General features: G+C 34.2%; 3 protein-coding genes and 1 long non-coding RNA gene across 4 annotated transcripts; 2 read left to right on the top strand and 2 right to left on the bottom strand.

Annotated features, from left to right (window-relative positions):
- The first annotated feature begins 8,527 nt into the window (after nucleotides 1-8,527).
- LOC146907834 (uncharacterized) lies at nucleotides 8,528-11,201 on the top strand. Its single transcript, XM_085729171.1, has 4 exons — nucleotides 8,528-8,692; nucleotides 9,439-10,086; nucleotides 10,190-10,828; nucleotides 10,943-11,201. The coding sequence occupies exons 1-4, from the start codon at nucleotides 8,528-8,530 to the stop codon at nucleotides 11,078-11,080; spliced, it is 1,590 nt and encodes a 529-aa protein (XP_085585297.1). The 3' UTR covers nucleotides 11,081-11,201.
- A 1,681-nt stretch (nucleotides 11,202-12,882) lies between these two features.
- LOC146907833 (uncharacterized) lies at nucleotides 12,883-13,666 on the bottom strand. Its single transcript, XR_015018879.1, has 2 exons — nucleotides 13,407-13,666; nucleotides 12,883-13,295 (listed from the first exon to the last, which is right to left on the bottom strand). It is a non-coding gene; the product is annotated as an uncharacterized LOC146907833 (long non-coding RNA).
- Nucleotides 13,667-14,550: 884 nt separating this feature from the next.
- Nucleotides 14,551-14,895, top strand: LOC146907832 (uncharacterized). The gene has a single exon (XM_085729170.1). The coding sequence runs from the start codon at nucleotides 14,551-14,553 to the stop codon at nucleotides 14,893-14,895; it is 345 nt and encodes a 114-aa protein (XP_085585296.1).
- A 225-nt stretch (nucleotides 14,896-15,120) lies between these two features.
- On the bottom strand, nucleotides 15,121-19,687 carry LOC146907831 (uncharacterized). The gene is made up of 5 exons (XM_085723792.1): nucleotides 19,032-19,687; nucleotides 17,136-18,708; nucleotides 16,340-17,010; nucleotides 15,944-16,235; nucleotides 15,121-15,863 (listed from the first exon to the last, which is right to left on the bottom strand). Exons 1-5 carry the CDS (start codon nucleotides 19,217-19,219, stop codon nucleotides 15,405-15,407), a joined length of 3,183 nt encoding a protein of 1,060 aa, XP_085579918.1. The 5' UTR covers nucleotides 19,220-19,687; the 3' UTR covers nucleotides 15,121-15,404.
- Between the last annotated feature and the right edge of the window lie 3,622 nt (nucleotides 19,688-23,309).

Below are 23,309 nucleotides of genomic sequence, written 5' to 3'. Positions count from 1 at the left end.
CACTAATCCCAAATAAAACACATCATATAAGCAAATAGACGAATAAAAATAAATAAATAAATAATCATAGTGAAAATTGCGGTGTTACAACAAGCAATTTGTTCTAATCCAAAAAAACCCTAAAAAAAAAGGCTCTCAACCCTTCTCCCTCTTTACCACTGGCACATCTTCCTTCTTCTACCCTCTATTATCATCGCATCTCCCTTCTCCATCTACCTTCAATCACCATTGTATCTCCCCTCTTCTTTTATCCTCAAATTACCACACTCGTATCAACATGAGCACCAACACATCAAATTATTCCACAACCACGAACACAAATAACCCCAACCCCCCTCCTCCAACTCCACCCACTCTTACATCAACTAACCCTGCCTTCATTGTACCAAATATGTTTTTCTCGGATTTAGAAAAGTATCTTAAAAGGAAAAGATCACCACCGAAGAGATTACCGGGTTTAGTTACCACCAGGTCGCTCTCTTTAAGACGTTTCACGGCACTACCTGAATTTGTGCAAGGTAGGCTAACAACCGTGCTGCATCCTGGATAAAACAGTCCAGTTCACCTGTTCGATTATGTACTTCACCATAAGTAAACATTCCAAAAATAACACCCTCAATATGATATAAAACCACTCTTATATGGTACGAAGGCCACTTGAGAACAAAGAGACAGAATGAGTAAAAGAAAATAAGAAATCCTCTTCAACACAATTCGAAAAGGGAGAGAGAAGAAAAATATTAGAAGTATCAACAATATTTTTTTGGTTTACTAAATAAGTGAGGCGAGCTCTCTTTTCATAGGGAGAGTTCGTAAAAAATTCGAAGCGACTTAAGGATTAAGCTAACTTGCGAATTAAGCAAACTTAATTATTAAGCAATATGCGGATTTGTTTTCACGTGAGCTGATATGGTCGGAATTTTCCAGATTTTCTGTCAGATCGGATTGTAACGAAACTTATTTGGTAAAGAACTAGTAGGTGTAACTTGTTAACTTGCACCTTAGTGTTTTTAGGTGGGTGCAAGTTAACAACCCCCATATATATACATATATATATATATATATACATATATATATATATATATATATATATACACATATATACATATATATACACATATATACATATATATATATATATATATATATCTATATACATATACATATATATATATATATATATAGATATATATATATATATATATAGATATACATACATATATATATATATATATATATATATATATATATATATATACGACTAAACATTGAACTAGTACTTTTGTAACACCCCGTTTTCCCAACATAAAAATTTCATAATAAAAATCAGAGTTTCTCAATCATAATGGAATGTCACATTCTTTTCTTAAAATCATAAATTGTATAAATAAATATTTATCCTTCAAAATCCAACAACGTAATTATTTTAAACTTCGCAGCGGAATAGTTTCAACAACTTAAACATAATCTTTGGCACAAGGGCCTCAACATAAAATCTCATAATATCTTGGTTCAACAATAGCTCTTGGAAAATTCATAAGGTAATACGTAAGGAACAGATAACAATGACAAATTTCTCATCCCGTTACGTATCAGAGCACCTAAGACACACACTTGTGAGGAGTCCACTCACGACCGCAACTAATCTTGGTTACCTGCAAGTTACCCATACGAAGAGCAACATTTTCAAGCAGAAGGGGTGAGATTTCACAACCAACAATATTAAGCATATAATTCATCAATTACATTTAACAACATAAACATCATCAACATCAACTTCATAATCAACTTCGTAAATTAATCTTTAACAACTTGACGACTTTGACTCGACTCTGCAACTTCAACTCGACTATGCAACTCTTAACATCTTAAATCATCTTGACAATGAAAATGCATGTGGTACCAATCAAGGCATCAAGCCCCCAACATATTTGAGCGTAAAAAGGCTCCAGGGCATCAAGCCCCCAACATATTTGAGCAAAAGCTCCAGGGCATCAAGCCCCCAACAGATTTGAGCGTAAAACGGCACCAGGGCATCAAGCCCCCAACATATTTGAGCAAAAGCTCCAGGGCATCAAGCCCTCAACTTGAATGAGTATGCATGGACTCAACTTCATACAACTTGAAACATCATGAACATCTTATATGACTCCAATAATTTGGATGACATCTTACAACTTTACAACTTAGACCGACATTTACAACTTTATGACATTAATGGTCAACAACACCAAAACAGCAACATATGCATCAAATAACAGCTCTTATACATCATATAATCATTAAAGAATGAATCGCATCAACATAATCATCATAAGTAATACTTAAGGTGCATATTTAACAACATCACATTACTATTAATATTAATCATCTTAATTCAAGTCTTCTGGACAGCTTTTAACATCATCAATAACTTTCATTTCCTACCCCAAGGTCATCTCAAGACTGCACGTGCGAAAAGGATTGCAAGACAACAATTCAAGGAAACCTACCACTAGTTAGACTCATCACAACATAGGTTAAATACTATTAAACACCTTAATTAAACTCATAGTACACAAGCTTTGAAGTTTGGAGACAATCCATAAGTTTTGGTTTAACTTAGAAATAGTTATGCTGAATTTTCATAAAGTTTTACTAAGACCCACTTGGAGTATTTTCATCATAACACAAAATCTAAAAATCATTTTTGAGCCAAACCAAGACCATTAGAAAGCTAACAAAATTATCTAAAACTTTCATGTTTACACCTAAGGTCAATTCAAAACAAAAATGTGTGAAAAGACACAAGAACGCAAAAATCGAAGTCCTGACAGCACCCAAACGAAGGCACAACAAAGCAGTCACCCATGAGGGGATGCCTTGCTGCGCTCAGGCTCTGGCAAGCTGTTCCCAGGCGTGGGCAGGCAGTAGCCAGTGACCTGCGCTGCAGCTCTGTGCAGTCCTGGTATTTTCCCAGTTTTACCGTTTCGTCCGTAAAAACCTAATCGTTACCCCGATTCCAATTCTGTTTTCGCCTATGCGTTCTATTCGACAAATCCTATCATATTTTACTGAAAAAAAAATCATATTTTCAAATGTCCAAAACAGCTTATCCCAGAATCACTTATTTCCCAAAAACACTTAAAATCGCTTTTTCTCAAAATCTCAATTTTCATCAACCCAAACCCCAAAACTGGTTCTAATCATTGTACTTTGAAAGTTCTAAGGTCTGAACACTGTTTTCCTACATCAATTCGACGGGTTTCCATCATCTAATCAACAATTCCTCACTTTAACCCTAATTCTCAAACTCTTACAAACTATTCCTACAACATGTTAGATGCAAATTCAGAATTACAGACTTAAAATTACTGAATGTTAGTCTCACCCTTACCTTAGATTGATTAGCAGCAAGGTCTACAGAGTTCTCCTTCTCTGACTCTTCTCTTCTCTTCTCTCTAAACCTTGTTTTCTCCAAATCCTTGTTTTTGCATATATTAATCTTTCAACCTAATCTCTCCTCTATTTATATTACTAATTACTCTTCTTAAATCTGATTAGGCCCAATAACTCTCTTCTTTCTATTTCATCCCCCAAATCTACTTATTCTAATAATTATATTTCTCCACTAAATATATTCTTCCACTAAATATATTCTTCCACTAATTATATTCTAATAAATAATAAAATAAAGCCACTCAATAAAATATCAGCATATCACATAATTAAATAAATCATATAATTCGATTCTATCTCAAGAAAAATAATTAAATAACAAGGAGGGCGTTACAACTTTCCCATGGGACTAGTGTTTATTCTTCCGTGGGATATTTTTTCAATTCATACCAACACTAGCACTTTCCCATGGGACTTGTGTTTATTTTTCTGACTTCTACACAAATTCAACTAGTGTTCTAAGAATCGCCCACTTGAATTTAAAAATTAGTTTCGTCAATTAACGTCAAAGACATCTCTATAAGGTTGTTAGTAAACAAAGGTGTCGCCTACAACTTGAACTTTTGCATAGCGGATACTATTCTAATTTGGCAAGAGTTGGTCTAAACTTTGAACTTTATCTCATACATAGAACTCACACACAAACTTTTTCCTAAGGTGTATTCTAAAAGCCCTTGTGTTTATGGCAATGCACGTCTATCCCAGATTTAACGAACTCTCTGGGAATTCTTCCTCAAAATTCCATAGGAAACGACCTCGGTTCCACATCCATATAGGTGAGTCTATCAAGAGTACTTATGTAACTATGTACCCCACTCAACATAGAGTATAAATCTCATTCAGAGTTTCTATTATCGCATCCTTCTATCGTTGCAGGATCATGCTTCCCTAGTCTTATCATAACATGTTCTTTCACCTCATGACTTGTTATTACCCATTGAACCTACATCTTGGGATCTCCAGTCATGTAAATCGGGTTACCATCACTTAGTGAGCGATAGGCATATTAGTCTCACCCTATTGGATGTATTTTGGACTTCCTCTTTTGTTAGTCCTTTCGTCAAAGGATCAACCAAGTTTTCATCAATACGTGCAATATCTACTCCAACTGCTCCATTAGAGAGAAATTCTCTAATCGTGTTGTGTTTTATCCTTAGCTATCGTCTCCTACCATTGTAATAACGATTCTTAATCTTTGCAATAGTCGCGGTACTATCGCAATGAATTAACACAACCGACAATGGTTTTTCTCATAAAGGGATCTTAACTAGCAAACATCTTAGCCAACTTCCTTCTTCACTAGCTATCATCTCATATTCTAGTGTGGACTGAGCTAGAATGGTTTGTTTCCTTGATTTCCATGAAACAACTCCTCCAGCTATGCTAAATATATAGCCATTGGTCGCAAAGAGGGTCTCCTTGACGAATACCTCTTTTCAAAATAAAAACAGTTGGACTCCCATTCACAAGCACCAACCCCGTTGATGTTGTGATACATTCTAAAATCCACTTACACCAAAGCGGAGGAAAATTCATTTTAACCATAACATCTCCCAAATACATCCAATCAAATGAATCATAAGCTTTCTCAAAATCAACCTTAAATATAAGTAAATTTTTCTTCGACCTACGAGCATCACCACCGATTCATTGGCTATAAGAATACCATCAAATATTTGTCGATCTTTAACAAAATTAGATTTAGACTCCGATGCCACATTACCGACCAGCACTCTGAACTTATTCGACAACACCTTCAACAAAATCTTATAAAAACTACAAACAAAGAATATTGGACGAAAATCAGCTAACCTCTATGGACTCTCAACTTTAGGAATTAATGCTATAAAAGTACTACTGCTGCATTTGGTCAACTTACCATTACGGTGAAATTTAGCAACAAAAAAAAAATCCAACAAATCTACCTTCAGCATATCCCAAAAATTTGTGATGAATCCCATATTAATCTCATCTGGTCCAGGTCCCTTGAAACGTTACAATCCCATACCTCCTCCTTTATCTCTTCTAACAAAAAAGCGGCTTAGTAAGATCAACACCTTCCTCAGCACTAATGGACATATATAGACGCCATGCCCCCTAACCTAGATCCAGCATCCGCCCTTTTTTTAAAGTAATTTTGAAAATATTCAAAAAATAACACTTTTCACACCTTCCATACCCTTTATTTGAACTCCATTGACATCAATAGAAATAATGACATTTGAGCTTCTCCGAGAAGACATCACTCCATGAAATTTTTTAGAATTCACATCACCCTCTTTCAACCAATAATTTCTAGATTTTTGCCACTTAATACTAGCATGTAATTTAGATAATGTGACAAAACATGCTGATAGAATATCAAACTCATCCACCTCCTCTTACTCTAAACCTTGAACCTCCCCTTTAACATCCAAAAAGGACATACGATCTTTATCACCCTGAGTTTTACTATCTAAATTTTGAGTATGATTGTGGTGCCATTCCTTCAAACAACCCTTCAACAATTTAAATTTTTCTTTCAATACAAACCCGGTCCACCCATGAACCTGAAAAGAAAACTATTTCTCCTTAATAAACTCCTTATAACCTGGTAAATCAGTCCAATATTTCAGCAACCGTTGTGGCCTAGGACCCCAAATATATTCATTAATCGTTAAAAGAATCGGACAATGATCAGATAGCCATCTAAGAAGAGAAGCTTGTATACAATTCGACCAACAAGAAAACCAAGATTCATATAATAAAAAACGACCTAACATGCTCATAGACATTCCATCCTCCATGATACCAAGTAAAATTCCGACCACATAAAGGTAAGTCAATCAAGAAGTTGCCATCAATGAACTGATTAAACTAAGATAAATCTTCATAACGATCACCTATCGTTCTACTTCGTCGCTCCTTAATGGAACAGATAACATTAAAGTCATCCAAAATACACCAAACATCCTCATGATCATTATTAATCGAATCAACCATCACACCCCATAACACTTTCTGACCCACACTATCACAAAAAGCATAAACATTTGCAATAGAAAACTTCATAGTCATCCAAACATCAACCTCAAGGAAATCCCATGATGTGAAAATACCCCCGCACCTACTGAAGGCCTATAAGAAAAACCAACAAAGGTTGAACCCCACAAAAATCGACAGACAAACTCATCCACAACCTCCAACTTCGTCCCTTGGATACACATCAATGTCGGACACATCTCTCTCACCAACCTCTGGACGTCCCTTCTCTTCTCCCAACCCCCAAGTGCTCGCAAATTATAAGAAACAATCATCATGACCACCACCCAACCCCCAATCACACTCCCACAAACCCACCTAAACACTAGAACCCTCCTTGCTTGCCTTTCCCCTCACCCCTTCTCCACCTCCAACACATCTCCCTCCTTCCCACCCACCATTGTTGCCCCTAGACAATACTTGAAACTTATTCTTACTAAGAACATCAATAACCTTCCCAACCTCCCTAACATCATCATCCACCACCTTCTTATTAACATGCAAAGCAACCCAATTTTTCCATTCTTCATTAGTTGCCGATGAATCAGACCTTGCTGACAATGAAACTCGTTCAGATTTACCAAGAGAAGCCTTTGAAGGCCTGCTACTAACCTTCATTGGGGTGACTATTATTATTTACTACTTATACTTTTTCAGAGGATTATTTATTACTAATATTAGTATATTATAATTTGTCCTTTGAATCAAATTAGAAATTTGTTAACATTTTCGGTAAGTCTTATTAGTCTACGTTAACTTTTGCATACTTACACGTATTAATGAAGGAGAGTTTAATCTCACTTGTCTTGTTGTTCGTTATTCAAATATGTTTATATGAAATAGACATTTAAACATGATAGCAGACCATATCAGACATTCAAAATACCAGGTTCAAACTAAAAAAAATAAGCATATGACAAGCTACAGGAGATGTTTAGGCCTAAAATTTTTGACAAGCCATGTTTAAACCTTGCAATGCCTAGATCGGTCCCACCCCTAATTGTAAGGTATTGGATTTCCTAGTAAATGTATTAGTTTGTCTTGGCAGTGCCGCCGTGTCTTCTTCTAGGTTGAGAAATATAATTAATCAATTATTTCATCTAAATGCAATTATTTAAACTATAAATAATTATTTAATGGATTGTATAAAAAAAAAAATTGGTCAAGTAGTATGGTAGTTAGAAAAAAATATAGTCCTGTGAGCTTAGCTCAGTTGATAAGGACAATCTATAATATATGCAAGATTTGGATTCGAACCCAGGACAACACTAAAAAAATAAAGAAATACATATTTTTAAGAATTAAGATGAATAAGTAGGATTTTTTTAAGAAGAATAAGTAGGATTTCTTGATTGGAAATGCAATGTTAACGACTGATAAGCTCACAGACAAGGAAAATATGATTTAATTGAGCTATATTTGAGAATGACCCGGGATGTATTGGGCCACTCTTTTGATTAGCCCGTTAACAGTATCTTTCTCTTATGGTGCATATATATATGACCTTTAAATTAGGTCAAAAATACAGTCAATAGAGGTAAAACATCATAGAGATGAGTCATGAACTATTACACTCTAAAGAAGGTACAATTTATACTGCTGTTTTATATTGTGTGTCGTATTACTATTATGTATCTATCTATGAGCTTGTGGTTTACTGTGATAATTCCACCGGTCTGTTCATTAGTTTATTTGATTAATAAAAATGCCTCGTGATTGTTTACCGAGACAGGATCCGTTGACACCAGGTATCAACGGATTCGTTGACATCAAATCACAACCATCTATTTAGTTTAATCTAAATGTCCTTAATTGTTTGTTTAATTAATTTGGTGAGTCTCTCTTTACTCCGAAGCACACTCATTTCTTCTCCTCAATTTGCCTGAACAACGTCCTCAATGTCTTGTTTGTATTGGGTTTTTGTTCATGGGAACAGAGATCTTTGTACATATAATAAATAAAAATAACATGATAGATTGATAGTGCACACAAGCACATGAACAAAGACTTTTTATTGTCGTGAACTTAAATATTTCGACGATCACCATGGATTTGCCAAAGAAAGGCTATGAGTTTTAATGTGTTGATGTCTAGAGCGTTCCTCCACAACATAATTGCTTTTCCACCTTTAGCAATTGTTTACCTCATACTAATCGATTCCCATTTTGATCTTAATGTTAGAATGCAAATCAATTACAAAAAGGGGAAAAGAGAAGATATTAATTTGTGTAAGGTTTTACTATGATTGAAGTTAAAAGATTGTTGTTTTGAACGGCCACCGAATCGGGAGGCAAAACTGGACATTTATCAGTAACAAGGATAAAAGAAAAAAACCTAAAACACCTAAGTGCAAGGAGAGTCCACCAAAATTATCATGTAGATAAATGTTAGCCGCTTGATTAAAAAATTTAGACGGCTATGATTTGGTGTCAACGAATCCGTTGACACCTGGTGTCAACGGATCCTGACTCTTGCTTACCTGATGTATTTGATTGATAATGTTTTCCGAAACCATCTAGTACCGTCGATTGATTAAAATAAAGAGAACCTATGTTTTGAACCATCTAGTACGGGGCACGGACACGACACTGACACGTCGACACAACTAAATTTTTTAGAAAATCACATAATTCAGTGTAATTATATGTGACGGTATGAGACAACACGTGTCTGACCTGACACAGGGACACGCCTTATTCGACGAGTGTCCGTGCTTCGTAGATCGCGAAACATATCTTCACGAAGGGTTTTCCTCATTGGATTTATTTTGGCGGAGAGCATTGATAGTTGTATTGAAAGAAAAAAAAAAAAAAGTTCTTTATATTACTTTTCGTGAGAATTAGCATTACGCATTTTCTATTGTAATTTGTAACCCCTTATTTTGATAAGCTATTGGTAAACCCTAGTTTCCATTGTTGTTCCCATTCACTCGTTATCTATTTTGTATTTGTATTGTTAATAGTCTAATCTCTATGTGAGTCAGAGCGGTTCCCACGTACCACGGTTGCAAATACATCCCATGAACGGATTAGTTTGAGAGTTATGGTGGACAAAGAAAGGAAGAAAGTTGTTTATGTAGAGGCTGGGAAGGATTTTGTTGATGTTCTCTTCAGCTTCTTAACATTGCCTTTAGGTACTATTGCACGACTCGTGGCTAAGGAGTCAAATATGGAAGCAGTAAAATTTAGCAGCATTAGCTCACTCTATCAAAGTGTTTCAGATCTTGACCAACAATATATATGGTCACAGACATGCAAAGAAATGCTACTCAAGCCAAGAAACTCGGGGGCTTATTATATCCAAAATATGAAACTGAACATTGATGACACCGAACCCTTGAAGTCAAACTTCTTCTGTGAGAACCAGAATTGCAAAGTTGAAAATAAGTGCTGTGTGAGTTTCTACAGAAATCAAACATGTATTTGTCGAAAGCCATTGAACCGAGAAGTTCCCCTAAATTTGAGTATACAAAATGGCTTTGTTAAGGAAAATTTGACTTTTATTGTTTCTGACGATTTTAATGTGATGCCGAATGTTGATGGAACAAGTTTATATCTCGTTCAGAAGTATGGAATCAAAGACATTGATGCTATTGATATACAAACCGTTAATATCAGCAAGAAAGAGGCATGTTTTCTATGTTTATATGTCATCTTTTCTGTTTATAGTAACTATTTTGTTTTCTGTCATTAATTCTCTAATCTCTGTCATCAAATCTTGGTATGAATAGGTAGTAGATATTCTCAAGTTGATTTTGATATCAAAGACCCCTTTGACTGACTTTATCTTTAAAAGGGAGCAATCTGTTGTTAATTTAGACCCAAGAAATCTATGGGAGTTTTGGATTGGAGATGTAGACAATCCTTCTGATGAAATGGTTGTGAAAGTATTAAGAAGAAAATCAACTGCACAGATTTTGTTTGTTGAAGCAAAGGAAGATTTTGCTGACTTTGTCTTTAGTTTTCTCACCATTCCCTTGGGGGCAGTGTTACATGTGCTTCAAGGGTTCTCTTTTTTAAGCTGCATTGATAATTTATATAAGTACATGACTTGGTTGAGTCCGGATAGATGTTTATTGTCAGAAGAAGTCAAAGATAAACTAACCAGACCTCCTCTTTCCCGGCAGTATGGAATTAGGAACCAGATATTACCGTTACATAACTACCTTGGTAATCCTATCTATTATAAATATGTTGATCCTAAATCCCCTATTTCAGGAGGATTTACTAGAGGTCCAGTAACATTCATGGTGGCAGACGACTTGGTTGTGACACCAATGTCATCTATTTCCATTGTTTCATATTTAGAAAGAATGAAGGTCCCCCTTAATGACGTGGAAGAAAGGGTCATCAGGATTGGTCGGAAGGAGGTAAGGCACTGTGTTAAACTTCACTTTGGAGTTTGGAAACACTTACTTCATAGTTACATCTTAATATTACTTGTATACGATTCCCTAAAACAGTATTTGTTTGTGATGATGCAGGGTCTCAGCATATTGAAAGCTTCATTGACGACAACTTCGGCTTTGACAAACGGCCTCAACCTTTGCATTATGGCGCAATTCATGAATGAAAAAAGGTCTCAGTCTAGCCACAAAAGAGCAAAGCTTGAAAGAACATAAACAAATTAAAAGCTCCGGATGCTGCATAATGGAGTTCTATATTTTTTAGTAATTGATGACTTTTTGGACAAAGTTTGATCCAATTTTTTGTTTTGTTTTTAGTTAAGTATTCTGAAATCCGGCTGTGTTTTTATTTCATATTAATGCTTAATGATTATGTTTTCAAGTATTATCATCGAGCTCGTAAGAATTACTTATTTAATTAAGTAATGAATTGTGATCTTTCAATGATCTGAGATTGAGAAATTCAGTGAAAGATGTGAGAATGGTAGGTATAAAACAAACATAGAGTGGTATAGAGTTAACAACTGTGAAGTGATTTTCATATACTCCTTTGACAGAAATAGAATAAGGAAGAAATTGAAGCTTGATTTAACCTATAGGGGTGATAATTACTTTGATAAAGCATGTTGTAGAGCAACCTTGCAAACTTTTATTGTTTGAATTATGTTTTAGTTTCATTTAAGGGAACAGTGTGGTGATATCAATATGTTTTTTTTTTAATTCGAATTTTCTAAGCAGAAACCTTATTGTTGAGATTAATCAGTAATTCATAATTTAGATAACCCTCATTTTAATTTAATAACAACTATATAAAAGGTTCACTCATAGTTTAAATGTGTGAATGAAATGCTTGAGGTACTGTAGTTTTATGGCTGCAAATCAGAACGAGTACAGAGGTTATCTAATCATAAATTATAGAAGGATGTCTCTGATTTTAAACTCTCACAACTAACATATACTAACAAAATACATTTATCAATCAAAAAACAAATTGATATATCATTGATAAGGGGCAAGCAAAACATTACATAAGCAGCATTGATAATGAGCATACAATATACAGTCAACACATGCAGGATGAATTAATGTTTTTAGACTATAACATGAGTACTAGATTGCGATGCTCTCACTGTTCTTGGTTCTAACTCTAAGGAACAGACCAAGACCGTTAGTCAAAGCAGATGATGAGATCAAAGAAGCTGTTGGAAAGCTAGGACCAGAAGTACCACCAAAATAGTAGAATAAATCAAGGCAACAATCCATAAATGAAAAAAAAAATCAAATAAAGTAACCATTTTATAGTATTGTCTGAGGATGTTATTTGAAACAACATGACAGAATTGGATGCAATTGTGAAACTTTACCTTTTTTTTTAAACAATGCTGGTTATTTTATTCATACCTATGTTTGCCTTGTTATGCATAATGTTCTCAAGTCCGAATAAAAGGAGAAGGTTATTTCAAGCAGCCTATAGCAAACGTACACTTCAGTCAAATCTCTATTGCATGGATCTAATACATAGATCCATGTTAGTTGTGCAGTGTTAGAGAATTGTAGACAAGCCTTAGAAGCATATGAATTATGGAATGCAATTTTAGCAAAAGGAATAGCATTTCTAGCATAGAGGTGAAAGTGGAAGATCAAATCATACCACAAGTTTGATTTAAATGTTACCTCAAGCAATACATTTTGAAATGAATTGAGTATTAGGGAGACCAACCTTGTGATTGAAAATAGTTGGTCAGAAGTACGACGAAGGTGGTAATTTCACCTCAATAAAGCATACCCGGAATTTAATGACCTCAAATCAATAAGTACAGGTTATCGACACTTGTAGGAAAAACAGCATACATTGATTGGCTAACTAATCATGCTTTTACTATGGTTATCTAGGGTATCCATGCCATGAAATGACAACTTAGCAACCATAACTGAGAAAAATTCCTAATTAACATTTAAATCATCAACTACTAAGTTGATGACCATACATAGCTGTTATTGGATCTAAAACTATTAAGTGATATCAAACTTCTGATTTCACATATTGTAAATATATAGTACATTAGTAAACCAGTAATTCAAATACTAAATTAGCTGAATGCTTTGATAGTAATCCAGTAATTACTAAACATGATTAAATATATCTCTAGCATAAGGCGGAGCAGTCCAATCAATCCGTACACTTACTACTAATAAACGTTACTTAATATTACATATGAGACATTCAGAATCAGGATATAGACCATTAAGGTAGACAACACGATTTTGGATCTTAAATCATAACTGCAACAAGGGTAGAAGTTTTGTTGTAGAGGATCACATTCCGTTCTGAATTTATTTGAGATGTTCACGTAGATTTTGTAAGGTATGAACCTAAGCCAATGGTCAGAGCACATGATGAGGTCAAAGAAGCTTTCACAATGCTGAGACACTGCAGCGCCACAGAAAAATCAACGGTAACAAACTACTCACAAAAGAAACATTCAGTTTATAAAAATTGAAACAAGAAATTAACATAAACTTAGATTGATAATCATTTTACCTCATTTTTCCAATGCCTATTGAACACTCCACTACGTCAGATAGAGGAATTCTCAATTTAGTGAGAACGGAAATAGCAGAGGTAGACGAACCTGGTGTGACAACCAAGTCATCAGTCACCATATAGAGTGATGGCTTCTTGGTGAATCCTCTTCCACCATATATGTTATATGCTTCACTTACAACTTATGGGACTATTTTCAAACCAAGTCGTGATTTGTAACGCGCTCTTGGCACAAATCACTTACAACTTATGGGACTATTTTCAAACCTCTAAATCTTTCCACTTAAGGACAATATTTTTAGCGACCGGGATTCGAATCCTGGATTCCCCACTTCTCCACACTTTATAAAGTGTGTGATCTAGCCAGTAGGCTATTGAACAAAAAAAAACTAGATGTTAATGAAATTGCAAATAAAAAATAGAGAAAAATATGAATTTTGAATATATTAAAGTGGGCCCACGATATTATTTTTCTTCGGAGTGTGTTTGATTTTTTTTTTTGTTGATAAATTACTAGAAATAAAAAAAAAACTTATTAAGGGAAGAAATTGTAGATTTTATCAAAAGAGGGATGAGGAATGTAATTCAAGCTTCTTTCAGGGGCGGGGAGTGAAATATTTTCTAGGCTAAACTGCAACTTTGGCCCCTTATCTTTCAAAAAGTTGCGATTTTGGCCCCCTAACTATGAAAACTACAATTTTGGTCCCCTATCTTTTAGCCCCTTTGCAATTTTCGTCCTTTTGCTCAATTTTGACTTTGTCAACGCTGATGTGTCACCTCATTAAACGCGCTGGCATGCCACATGTGTATATATTGATTTTTTATTTATTTTAAAAGCCAGGCAGGAATTTGGTTGAATTAAAAAAAAAAGAAAAATGAAAATACAAAGGTTGGCACGTGAGAGAGGTATAACGGTCATGATTTAGGGTTTAAAAAGCCCCAAATCTGACCCCAATCTCCATTGTTCTTCTTATTCTTCCCTTCATTCATCCATTATCACAGAATTGTTCTTCTTCTTATTCCATCCTGCTCCATCGTTCTTGCTTCTATTGTGAGAGTTTTGTCTTCTTCCTCTCATCCTTCCATTTTTCGTTCTTCATACTGTTGTGTCATCTTCCTGTTCGATTTGCAGACACAGAAAATGGTTGGGCAATCTTCATCTTCAACCGTGAGTGGTTCATCATGGATGGGGAAAACAAAGTTGGCATGTTACTGTGGCGTCGACTCCCCTCTAGTAACATCCTGGACAGATGAAAATCCAGGTAGGAGGTTTCATGGATGTGGAAGGTACTGGCAGAGAAGAAAATGTAGTTTTTTCCGATGGTTCGATCCAGAAGTTCCTGAAAGGCAGAAGAAAGTAATTAGAGGCCTGTTAAAGAAGAATGATGCATTGAAGAATAAAGAGAGAAAGCTTATGTTGATCATTGTAACTTTAGGAATACTGTTGTTTGCAAGTTTGTTGGTGATTTTCATTAAGTTTGGATAAGTTATGTAGGATTGCTTGTATGTAATGTAAACCTATGAAATGATTTCTTTTATGTAATGTAAACTGATGAAATGTTCTTATGATGGAAGAAATGAAATGAATTGAGTTTGATGTTTTCAATGAAAACTGATGTTTATGGAACACCAACTGATAATGGTTAATGTTAATGTAATATAAATTTGCTATGATGTAAACTTATGCATTAAGAAAGGATATAACCAAGGCTTAAGAAGAGTACTTGACATTTAGATAGCAAATTACTTATATCATTACAGTACTTAACATTATCAGTACTTAAACACAAAAGATACTCTTTAGAGTACTTAAATTCAGAGTACATTTCCAAAAGCTAATTATGTGTACTTTAGAGTACTTAAACACAACTTCTTAAACACAACTTAAGCAAAAAAATAATCAAGGCTAAAGAGTACTTGACATTACATTACATAACCAAAATATCAATAAGTTTCATCACCAAAACAATAGACTAATCATTCTCCTATCATAGCCTAACTCTTATTCGCCGACTGTTGAGTCCCAACATTTCCAACCTCTTCAAGTGACCTATTCACCCCTGTGGTTCTACTTTTTCTTGGCACAAACAAAGCTACCTCACCAACAACATGGTTGCCACCTCTCATTGTTCCAGAAGTGTTTGTTGTAGCATTTGATACAGCAGGGGCAGAATTGTTGTTGACAGGACCTTTAGCAAGTCCAGAAGTGTTGGTAGCTGTAGTTTTAGCAGGCACAGAAATGTTGGCAGCAGGTGTTTTAGTTGGCAAAGAAGTTGTGCCAAATGAAGCAGCAGTTGTACCAGCATCAGTCTTAGACTTTTTCTTCATTGGTTTTTTTCCTCTTGCAGCACCAGAAGCTGCAGCAGCAGCTTGTGCAGGTGCAGGTGCACCAGAAGCTGCAGCACCAGCTTGTGCAGAAGTATTGTGTTGTGAAGATTGTGCAGCAGTGTTATCCTACAAATGTTAAATACGTAATTATTAATATTTTATGAAGGAAATTACAGTTGATATAAGGAAGATATTTAAAACATTACCTTGTTCCCTCCAGGTGCAATACTTCTGTCAGCACCTGTCTTTCCACCACATGTCCTGGCATTATGTCCAAGCTCTTTACACCTTCTGCATCTAACAGTTTCCTGGTTTCTCTTGCCTTTCTTGCTTCCTGATTTGGGCTCATCATTCTCTTTCCTTCTAACCTTTTTAGGCCTCCCAGGCGCCCTTCTGGCAGGAGGTGGGAGTATTGGTTCTGTAGCAACTTCTGGCCATAGTCTTGGGCCATTTGAAGGAAGGATCAAATGGTCATAGGTCTCCAAAAATGTTTGTTTCCTATCATATTTATACAAACAGATTTTTATACAAACAGAGCAATCAGCTATCATATAAACTAATTTTAACACTACAAAATAAATAACAAGTTAATATTCACTCACCTATACCAGTGTGCCACATAATCATCAGGATTAGCTTCATTGTAATAGATACAAGCAACTGCATGAGCACATGGGATACCACTTAAATCCCATTTTCTGCATGCACATGTTCTGTCTTGGAGATTGACAACATATGTGTCAGTTCCATCAGTAACTGAAAACCTAGAGGAGTCTCTATCACCACACCAAATTGGGGTCCAACCATTAGCATCCTTTTTAGATTTTTCCACAATCTTCCTTATCATTGGACAGATGTCCCCTTGAAACCTTAACATGTAGTCCCTTAACTTAACTATCCTATTTGTTATATAAAACTTCAACCCCTCAACAAGTGAAATAATTGGTAAATCCCTTAGATCAATTATTGCAGAGTTAAATGCCTCGCACATATTATTGACTTGCAAATCACAATTTGTGTGAGTACTATATCCTGCCCTAGACCACATACCTGGTGCATACTGCATCATTTCCTCCCAAGCTGGTACACTTAACATTTTCAGATGATCCATGGCTCCCTTGAACTCAGTCATTGTATTGGCCCTGGCTGCTCTCCATAAAGCTTCTTTCAACTGCTCCCCAGCATGCCTTTTCCTCCAGTTTCCATACAAATGTCTGACACATAATCTGTGCTCAACATGTTCACCAATAGCAGCTATGGTATTCACCAATCCCTTAAAAAAAATCAATTACAATATACAATTAAGCAATGTAAATAAAACTTCAACAGAAAACTATTGTAAAATTCAAATTAAATGAATTAAATATGAAAAATAAAATTTATTGAATTAAATATTACCTTTTGTTGGTCTGATATGAAAGACCATCTCTTAAATTCTATTCCATTCAAATCTGATAGCAGCAGATCCATAAACCAATCCCATGAGTCTTTTGTTTCAGCTTCCACAACAGCAAAAGCTATGGGGATCATTTGATTGTTAGCATCTTTACCAATAGCTGATAACAAATGTCCACCATACCTCCCTTTCAGAAAACAACCATCAAGTCCTATCAACGGCCTACAGCTACTCACAAAAGCCATCTTACAAGCATTGAAACAAACATACATTCTCTGAAAAAACATTCCCCCTAGACCAGGCTTACATTGAATCTTAACACTGCTTCCAGGATTACTTCTGAGCAACTCCTCAGCATAGTTTCTTAGATGACCATATTGTTCATCACTAGCACCATGAATGGTTTCCAAAGCACTGATTTTTGCTCTGTATACCTGATAAGAACTCATCACCACATTCCACCTACTCTTGCACTCTTCTTTCAGAGCCTTAAGGGTCATAGAAGGTGTATGCTTGAGTATAGGAACTAATTTTTTTGCCAACAATTTTGTGGTTAACACTCTAATCTTACCAGTTGGATGGCAACTATGATCAGGCTTCAAAGTAGAAATAACATAATGAGTTTGAGGAGGAACCCTACTAAATCTAATATAATATGGGCAACCTTTTGAGCACTTCACCATAATTCTTTTTGTCTCATTCTTCTCTAGGTAGACATTCTTCTTGTTCTGCAGACCATACTCCTTCACAGCATCTTTAACTAACAAACCATTTGCAAATATTTGACCAACCTCAAATACAACAGGTTCATTGTTACTTCCTAACTTAAACCTATTCCTTTTCCTCTTTCTAGATCTGTCATTCTCTTCAGATGAATCATGACTTTCTAACACATCAGAGTCTTCATTCTCATCTTCAAAGTCTTCCACACCAGTCACTTCAGGGTTCCTAGATACTTCAACACCAACTATAGATTGATTAGGGTTAACTGACTGACTAACAGCAGTTGGGTTCAAAGTTTGGCTAGGCAAAACATTAGTCCAATCCCACCCTTCATCATAATCACTATCATCAACAGATACACCATCAACACTTCCATCCTCATCTTCTAATTCACATTCAGGAACATCTCCCTCATCACCAATGTAATCAGGATCTGTCTCCTCACTATCATCACACTCATCAGCTGATTGCTTCCCTTTGTCAACTACAAGAACCTCTTCAACCTCACTTTCATACCTGCTATCTTCAATTTCAACATCTTTGGCTTCAACATAAAACTCAACACCTACTGAATTCTTATGCTCATTAATGAACCTAACAACATCCCTATCAGTTTTCAACAACCTTAGACCATCAACTATGTCAAAACCTGGACAGATATACCACAACTTGTAGTCTCCTACCACCCCAATCTCTCTGATCACTTTGTCCAGATCTATTAATTTGACCTTATCAATGTCCCACTCACCCCCATATTCATGTATTTCACCCTTCTTGTAAGCGACAACAGGGTCACAAATGAAGTAACCCTTGTAGTGAAACCTTATCTTTAAACTGTGGTCCTCAACAACCCTAAAAGGAAAGAATAAATTAAGTACAGCTATTGCATTATACAGTATTCAGCTGTATACATTAAGTATAATTATACAATATACATATAGTATATTTATACTCTATACATACTGACTTTTTTATAAAGCTTACACATACATACATTTCTGATACGATTTTACACATACAAAGGAATCTACAGTTGGCATTTTCCATTTTAGGGTTAGGTTTCATATTTAACACATTGTTCAATACATCCACCCACCCTATTTTATTCAGTAATAAACAACATAAATGTGCTTTCCAGGTATAAAACAAAAGAAAAAAGACAAAAGGTCACTTACTTTGATATATTGATGTCACCTACATTAAGCATGTTTCCTTCATCTGTTGTTGAACTCGTCTTAGCTGCTACTGTGACCTCTGTAACCTTCTTCGCCGTCCCTGCTACTTTCTTCGCTGAACTCGTCTTCTCCGAACTCGTCTTCTCCGAACTCGTCACCTTCGACTGTCCATTTTCGAACCACTTCATTTCGTTTGGATTTCATTTGTATGTTGTTTTTGGTAAGAACAATCAACTTTGGTAACGATTTAGTTGTGATTAAGAGTTGGATTTGGCAGAAATTTTGATTTACAAAGATTGATTGAAAGTAGAGGGCCAAAATTGCACACCCAAAGTTAACCCTAGAAGTTGAAGAAATGAGAAAGCTCTCACGTGCCAACCTTTGTATTTTCATTTTTCTTTTTTTTTTAATTCAACCAAATTCCTGCCTGGCTTTTAAAATAAATAAAAAATCAATATATACACATGTGGCATGCCAGCGCGTTTAATGAGGTGACACATCACCGTTGACAAAGTCAAAATTGAGCAAAAGGACGAAAATTGCAAAGGGGCTAAAAGATAGGGGACCAAAATTGTAGTTTTCATAGTTAGGGGGCCAAAATCGCAACTTTCTGAAAGATAAGGGGCCAAAGTTGCAGTTTAGCCTATTTTCTAATATCTTTTGCATAAGAGGGAGAGGAGTGTAATTCAAACATTTTTTAAGGGAAGAGAGTGTAATTTACTCAATTTTCTAATCATCAACAATATCAATCAATAGTCTATATCTTTTATTATCTATTTATGAAATTTAAATTATTTGTTTTAAAAAAAATTCATTACAGATAATGCTCATCACCGGTGTAAGCAATTTCTACAGTTAACTATGAAACTAATTTATTTGCTTTTCAAAAATTTAATTACAGACAATGGTCATATCTACTAACATCTACTAGCAATATATAATATATATATATATATATATATATATATATATATATATATATATATATATATATATATATAGAGAACATATCTAGTGAGAATGACTTCTTTATGTGAGAATATGAGAATACAATATCAGCCATTTAGATTAAAATGAAAGGCTTAGATTTAAAGTTCCAAAATAAACATCAGGTGGACCATCGCTTCTTCTTTTCTTCTCCACGTTCCAACACAACTGCCTCTACGTTTCTTCTTCTTCTCACGTTTGAGAAAAGGGGCCAAATATGCAACCGAAGAAATTGTAACAATGGTGCCAAGAAGCTTCTCCACAAATATCCAATTGAAGAAAAGGGATATCTGCCATTCAACTTTCTATATTCACGCTTTCAATTAGAGAGAGAAAGAAATAGAAAATGGGGAAAATGAAGGAACTACATCACATAGATAGAGATGTAAGTAGTGTCTCATATATAGATAAACCATAATTAGAGATAAATCGACAGTGGGGCGCTAGATCCAGTGCAAGCATTGTATTTTTTTCGCTTTTAATTTCTTTCCCAAAAATTATATATGTATTTAATTGTTTTTTATTTCTCCTGTACTTTATTTGATGAAGATGACTTTGTTCTGGAGGAAAAGAGGACTTTGTTCTTAATGTATCGATGGGGGAAATCAATTGTTTTTTTTTCTTCTCAATCATGAAGATGAACAGATAGAAGAGAGGGATGTTTTTCACAAACGTGGAGAAGAAAAGAAGAAGGTGATGGTCCACCTGATGTTTATTTTGGAACTTTAAATCTAAGCCTTTCATTTTAATCTAAATGGCTGATATTGTATTCTCATATTCTCACATAAAGAAGTCATTCTCACTAGATATGTTCTCTATATATATAGAGAACATATCTAGTGAGAATGACTTCTTTATGTGAGAATATGAGAATACAATATCAGCCATTTAGATTAAAATGAAAGGCTTAGATTTAAAGTTCCAAAATAAACATCAGGTGGACCATCACCTTCTTCTTTTCTTCTCCACGTTTGTGAAAAACATCCCTCTCTTCTATCTGTTCATCTTCATGATTGAGAAGAAAAAAAAACAATCGATTTCCCCCATCGATACATTAAGAACAAAGTCCTCTTTTCCTCCAGAACAAAGTCATCTTCATCAAATAAAGTACAGGAGAAATAAAAAACAATTAAATACATATATAATTTTTGGGAAAGAAATTAAAAGCGAAAAAAATACAATGCTTGCACTGGATCTAGCGCCCCACTGTCGATTTATCTCTAATTATGGTTTATCTATATATGAGACACTACTTACATCTCTATCTATGTGATGTAGTTCCTTCATTTTCCCCATTTTCTATTTCTTTCTCTCTCTAATTGAAAGCGTGAATATAGAAAGTTGAATGGCAGATATCCCTTTTCTTCAATTGGATATTTGTGGAGAAGCTTCTTGGCACCATTGTTACAATTTCTTCGGTTGCATATTTGGGCCCTTTTCTCAAACGTGAGAAGAAGAAGAAACGTAGAGGCAGTTGTGTTGGAACGTGGAGAAGAAAAGAAGAAGCGATGGTCCACCTGATGTTTATTTTGGAACTTTAAATCTAAGCCTTTCATTTTAATCTAAATGGCTGATATTGTATTCTCATATTCTCACATAAAGAAGTCATTCTCACTAGATATGTTCTCCATATATATATATATATATATATATATATATATATATATATATATATATATATATATATATATATATTAAAGAATCTACTTACGATATATAAAAATCTAAGTACAACATTTTTTTTATTGAAACTCATGATCTACTTAATGCCATATCTACTTAATGCCGATATTTTGAAAATAGTCACGAGTTCTCTAAATTTTATCATATCGACTATCAGATATCGGTACGTAAAAAATTTCTTCTGCATATATAACCATATAATAAATTCTCAACGGTGCGATTTAAATATTTAAATGTGTTTAAAATATAAAATAAAAATTAATTTAATAGAAACACTGCATTAATGTTGATATTTTGAAAATAGTCATGAGTTTCCAAAATTTTATCATATCTACTTTCTCATATGTATATAAAATTTGTTTCTGCAGATATAAACATTTATAATCTGCAACGGAAGCGGTGCAAACATTAACCGATGTTTTTCATATAAAATAAAAATTTAATTAATAAAAACCCTGCATTAATCCTGATATTTTAAAAATAGTCACGAGTTTTCAAAATTTTAATATATCGACTATAACATATCGGTACATTAAAAATATTTAATGAGTGCAATTTAAATATTTAACAGTGTTTTAAATATAAAATAAATATTAATTTAATAGACAAACTACATTAAGGTTTATATTTTGAAAATAGTCATGAGTTTCTAAAATTTTATCATATCAATTTTCTCATATTTGTATATAGAATTTTTTTTTATGCACATATAAGTACATATCTACAACATGTGAGGTACAAACATTAAACAATTTTTTGCATATAAAATAAAAAGTTATTTAATAGAAATACTACATTAATTTTGATTTTGTAAATAGTAATGGGTTTTCAAAATTTTATCATATCGACTTTCGCATATATGTATATAAAAATTTGTTTATGCAAATATAAGTACATAAAATCAGCATCAATTGCGGTGTAAATATTGAACAATCTTTTGCATAGAATAAAAAATTATTTAATAGAAAGACTACATTAATTTTGATTTTGAAAATAGTCATGAGTTTTCAAAATTTTATCATAACAACTTTTCTTACATATAAATAGGCCAAATACCACATTTTGTCCTTTTAGTTTGAAAGAATTCCCAAGTTAATCCTTTAAGTTTCAAAAGTTTTAAATAGATCCTTTTAGTTTAATAGAATTACCAGGTTAATCATTTAAGTTTCAAAAGTTTCAAATAGATTATTTTAGTTGATAAACTATTTCACTGTTACCCCTGTTGTCAGTTAATAATTAACTGATGTTGATGTAGCCATTAAGTTGTTGACTTGGATCAAAACGCTGCCTTTTAAAAGCTCTAGGGTGTCAAAACGTCACGTTTGATTGTCACAAATGATCATTCTAGCACTATAAATGTCGTTCAATAGTGCTAGAAAGACATTTGTTGTTGTAAATAGCTGCCTTTCTAGCACTATAAATGATCATTTGTGACCATTAAATGTGTGTTTTGACACCCTAGAGCTTTTAAAATTAAAGATAACATTTTGATCCAAGTCAACAACTTAACGACTACATCATCATCAGTTAAACGAAGACTGACAACAAGCGTAATGAGGAAATAGTTTATCAACTTAAAGGACCTATTTGAAAATTTTGAAACTTAAA

Source organism: Medicago sativa, chromosome 7, assembly GCF_051527215.1.
Source record: "Medicago sativa cultivar Bolivia chromosome 7, Bolivia_mono, whole genome shotgun sequence".
Taxonomy (NCBI): domain Eukaryota; kingdom Viridiplantae; phylum Streptophyta; class Magnoliopsida; order Fabales; family Fabaceae; genus Medicago; species Medicago sativa.
Note: the sequence above shows the minus strand (reverse complement) of the source record. Positions and strands in the feature narration are given on the sequence as shown.

Excerpts from the sequence above, each read along its gene's own strand:
- LOC146907834 (XM_085729171.1), top strand. The coding sequence starts at position 8,528 with ATGAGTTTTAATGTGTTGATGTCTAGAGCGTTCCTCCACAACATAATT. Across the intron at positions 8,693-9,438 it reads AAGATATTAATTTGTGTAAG|TCAGAGCGGTTCCCACGTAC; the intron begins GTTTTACTATGA and ends TCTCTATGTGAG. Across the intron at positions 10,087-10,189 it reads TTAATATCAGCAAGAAAGAG|GTAGTAGATATTCTCAAGTT; the intron begins GCATGTTTTCTA and ends TGGTATGAATAG.
- LOC146907832 (XM_085729170.1), top strand. The coding sequence starts at position 14,551 with ATGGTTGGGCAATCTTCATCTTCAACCGTGAGTGGTTCATCATGGATG.
- LOC146907831 (XM_085723792.1), bottom strand. The coding sequence starts at position 19,219 with ATGAAGTGGTTCGAAAATGGACAGTCGAAGGTGACGAGTTCGGAGAAG. Across the intron at positions 18,709-19,031 it reads GGTGACATCAATATATCAAA|GGTTGTTGAGGACCACAGTT; the intron begins GTAAGTGACCTT and ends CTTTCCTTTTAG. Across the intron at positions 16,236-16,339 it reads TATGTGGCACACTGGTATAG|GAAACAAACATTTTTGGAGA; the intron begins GTGAGTGAATAT and ends TAAATATGATAG.